At 46.1% G+C, this 4,647-nt stretch overlaps 1 protein-coding gene across 1 annotated transcript; it reads right to left on the minus strand.

Moving 5' to 3' along the window:
- Positions 1–374: 374 nt before the first annotated feature.
- On the minus strand, positions 375–3,801 carry LOC144822102 (sterol 26-hydroxylase, mitochondrial-like). Its single transcript, XM_078679226.1, has 2 exons — positions 3,607–3,801; positions 375–786 (listed from the first exon to the last, which is right to left on the minus strand). Exons 1-2 carry the CDS (start codon positions 3,793–3,795, stop codon positions 661–663), a joined length of 315 nt encoding a protein of 104 aa, XP_078535352.1. The 5' UTR covers positions 3,796–3,801; the 3' UTR covers positions 375–660.
- Between the last annotated feature and the right edge of the window lie 846 nt (positions 3,802–4,647).

Below are 4,647 nucleotides of genomic sequence, written 5' to 3' on the forward strand. Positions count from 1 at the left end.
AAACATATATGATTAAAAAAGGGGAATACCTAAAAGAAATAAACATGATAATCATACAAATAGATGAGCATAATCTGAGGACTAATCAAAGAGGTCTTAATGGAAGGCGAGCTCTAGCAGACAAGGCAATGGCAGGAAGTGAGAGTGTGTATGGATGTATGAGGGAGTAAGCGATGACTGTGTGAGTGATGAGTGAATCACTGAGTCAGTCAGTCATTGAAGATGTAAATGAGTAAGTGCATATGGAAGTAGGTTGATGAAGTAGTAAGTGTAGTGAGTTAGTAATATGAAAAAAGACTAATCAGTTAGTGAATGGTACTGTGGGGCAGAGAATATGAAGTAGGTTGGTAAGATAGTGAGCGAGTAGGTAGGTTGTTGGGTGAATGAGCAATCAAATTGTCTTAGTACACACTACAGCCTTTTTAGGTATATCTGCCTGAAAACAACCAGTGATTTTCTCAGTAAAGTCTATTGCTGAGTGTAACTCAGAAAATGCTGTAAAGCTAAGATAAACTCCTCAGTTTTGTTTCTTCTGTGATTTGCAAGTGGGAGGATGATCCATCATCTACGTCTGCCAACAAACAGCTGTACACGATTGGTTTGTCTGATGTAAGGCACCACTGGGTATCAGGTGGATCAAGATCCCGGTGCTGGCAGGTATCAGAGTGCTGGGACCCTCTCGATGAACTGCAGGTTAACCGGCCTGTCTGCAGCCAGCACAATGCGTGAGATGTGCTTCACCTCCTCCCCCGTCGGGTCAGGTCCTATTTCAAACATCTGGATTATCTGCAAGGTAAAGACAGAAGGTGTGTTATTACAGAAGGCAGGATAATAGGGCATGCTTATGGCTTGGTCCACACTGAGGTGGCATATTGACACTGCTAATCCATGAGCATCAGGCATTCCTGTGCCAGTGCTCAACTAGGGATATCAGGCATACCTGTGACAGTGCTCTCAGCAAGGAAAATCCGGCATACTTGTGAGAGTGCTCAGCAAGGGATATCAGGCATACCTGAGACAGTGCTTTACCAGGGGTTGGGCATACCTCTGACAGTGGTCATCTGTGGGATTCAGGCATACCTGTGACAGTGCTCAGCAAGGATATCAGGCATACTTGTGAGAGTGCTCAGCAAGGGATATCAGGCATACCTGAGACAGTGCTTAACCAGGGGTTGGGCATACCTCTGATAGTGGTCATCTGTGGGATTCAGGCATACCTGTGACAGTGCTCATCCATGGGTTTCAGGCATACCTGAGACAGTGCTCTTTTATGGGCATTGGGCACACCAGTGACACTGTTCATCCATGGGTATCAGGCATATCTGTGACAGTGCTCATCAACGGGTATGAGGCAGGCCTGTGACAGTGCTCATCTATGGGTTTCAAGCATACATGTGACAGTGCTCATCCATGGATTTCAGGCATACCTGTGTGTTAGATATGGGTTCTCTAGTTGGCAGAGGTATGCACCTTGCCCAAGTAGGGACCACCACTCAAGTCAGGGTTAGCTAGGTGCACACTAAAACATAAATGGTGCTCACCTTCTGGTAGCTTGACACAGAGCAGTTCAGACATATCTAAAGAGGCAATGTTTAAAGTATTTGTGCAACACAACACACCATAACAAAATGAAAGCACCACAAAAAGACTCCACACAGGGTTAAAAGAATATACACTAATTTTATGTGTAAAACAAGACTAAAATGACAAAAATCCAAAAAGTAAGTTATAAATGTATAAAGATTAAATGAAAATATAGTGCTTAATTAAGTTTGAATGAATTCATTAATTTTACTTTTAAGGCGCACAGCTACCCACACAGGGTTTCCCGGCGCCAAGGGATAGCTTAAAAGAATGAAAAGAGAACAAAAAGCAGCTTATTGCAGAAAAAGCCATGTCTTGAGGCCTTTGCGAAAGTTAAGATAGTTGGTTTCGGTTTTCAATGAAGTAGGCAGGGAATTCCAGATCGTTGGGCCTAAGTGGGAGAACGAGCGACCGCCCATTCTCACCAACTTAAATCTGGGAAACACTAAGTCACCCTTACAGGAAGACCTGAGAGAACGTTTGGGTGATATACATGAATGAGTTCCTGTAAATATGAAGGAGCAGTACCTTGTTTGATTTTAAATATATAGCAAAGAGCCTTAAACTTAACTCTGCTTGCAATCCTGAGCCAATGAAGGTTCAGGAGCGACTGGGAGATAGAGACTCTGCTTTCTAAGAGCTTCATGGCCTCCCCCTAGGTAAAGAACATTGCCATAATCCAGGTGCGAGATGACTGAGAGAACAAGATAGGAGTATAGAGGAAAGAAAACTAGGACGCCCTCCACTCAGGGCGGCACTGCGGCCATCATCTTATTGGACCTCAGTGCCGCTTTCGACACCGTAAATCACGATATTTTAATGCAAACTAGGAGTCACCTCTAAAGCAGCAGCCTGGCTCCAGTCCTTCCTCTCAGATCGCTCGTTCCGAGTTTGCGAGGGTAATGTCACCTCATCCAGTAAATCACTCAGTTGTGGGGTTCCTCAGGGCTCCTCCCTGAGCCCCACACTGTTTAACATATACATGCGCCCCCTTGCTGAGATAGTTCGCCCGTTTGGTGTTCAAATTGTGTCCTACGCTGACGACACTCAGCTGGTGGTAACTCTGAATCACCCCTCTTCTCAACCAAGTGATTTGAGGGGATGTATGGAGGCAGTATGTGTTTGGATGACCCAGTCATATCTCAAACTAAACGGAGATAAGACAGAGCTAATGGTACTGGGTAACCCCCCACAGACATCCATTGACTCCATGTGGCCACCAGCTCTGGGCCCTGCACCTCTAGCCAAAGATACCATCAAGAGCCTGGGAATCTGGATGGATAATACACTGTCTCTCGGCTACCAGGCAACCAAACTATCTGCCACCTGCATGGGCATCCTAAGACTCATCCGGAAGATCCTTCCGCTCCTACCGCTCAAAGCCAGACAGATCATGGTCCAGGGCCGGATTCTCTCCCGGCTTGATTTCGGGAATGCCCTCTATCTAGGAGTCCCTCAACTAACCCTAAGAAACTCCAGTTGATTCAAAACTGTGCGGCCCGCACTCTGTTGCGCATCCCCCGCCGCCAATCCGTGAAATCCGAACTAAAAGATCTCCACTGGTTGCCAGTGAGGGAAAGAATCAACTTTAAAATCATGTGCATTGCCCACCGTGCCTACTGGAGGAAAGGAGCAAATCTAAACCACACCCTGATCACCCCCTACCATCCTAACAGACAGCGTAGATCAGCCCAGACCTTCCAAGCTACCATTCCCAGGATCAGAAGAGAGAGGAGCGGAGGCAGGATGTTTTGAGTAAATGCGGCAAAACTCTGGAACTCCCTTCCAATCCCCCTCCGATCAGAACCCAACCTCCTGATCTTCCGGAAAAAATTAAAAACCCTTCTTTTTAGTAGATAACCAGTCCCTGCCATATACACCCGTTACTCTTAAGCGCTAGGACGCCTGCGGGTAGCTATCACGCTATACAAATATCAATCCAATCCAATCCAATCCAATGGTGGACTTGCATTTCCCATAGAGGCATCACCTTCAAGCGAGGAACATAAACCGCCTACTCACCCGTGACAGTGCCAAGTGCATCTCCAGCTCTGCGATTCGCCGGCCCACGCAGGCTCGTACTCCATATCCAAAGGGGATGGAGCTGAAGGGATGGTGCTTCATGCCACCATCCCGCAGCCAGCGCTGGGGCAGGAACCGGTCCGGCTCCGGGAAGTTGATCTCATCTCTGGAAAGTGCAAAGTGGCACATGACGAAGAGAGTCTATTGAAAAAGAACAAAATAATGACCACCATACAGTTCCAGAAACTGTGTGGCTACAGACACAGACACACTGCGTACAGAGCCAATTAAGGGCTTGATCAAGAGTTTGGCAGAGGGTATACTACACCACAATCTTAAAGAATATCTCATCCACTGTATCCTATGACACTTGTAATATGGTAGAAGGAATTTCCATCACATTTGTGAAGGAGTAGTCCATCCACTAAACTTAAATCAGGGGGTTGACCTAATTGTTTTAAGCACTAAGCCCTGGTTTATTTCAGCAATCTTTCAGTGAATTTTCTTTTTAATAACAAATTCTATTGAGTTTTACGGTACATGACGGGCGGTGCCCAAAGCATATATTTCGGATACAGTTTGTATGAGAAAGTACCAATTTTATCCAAACAATATTGCCTGTGAACAGACAGGCACAATAACTAAACTTGGCACAGGTTACTACATGTTTCACTGTGGGGAAAATGTCCAGGTGTACGTGTGTAGGTGACAGAGCGACTCAACCTACCTATCTTGATTGGATTACCTGGTTTAAGGAGGGTCTGGGGAAGGCAGGGGGGGCATATCTATGCCGCGGTATGTTGCCCAACGAGACCATACTTCCTATGTTTTTGGTACAACGCAATTTCAGCCCCCATACATCTGTCCATGGCCTTTCTCCACGCACCCATTGACGGCGGGGAGGTCCCCTTTCATGTTTGGGCAATGTCCCGCTTGACAAGAATGAGGCCCAAAAATAGTAAGTGTTGTTTGTAGTGATTTCCTCCTATCCCAGAAGTTTTTGTCAATTGAAAGGAAAAAAGAGTGCTGACTGCACAGAGG

The sequence above is a fragment of the Lissotriton helveticus genome, chromosome 3_1 (genome assembly GCF_964261635.1).
Source record: "Lissotriton helveticus chromosome 3_1, aLisHel1.1, whole genome shotgun sequence".
NCBI lineage: Eukaryota > Metazoa > Chordata > Amphibia > Caudata > Salamandridae > Lissotriton > Lissotriton helveticus.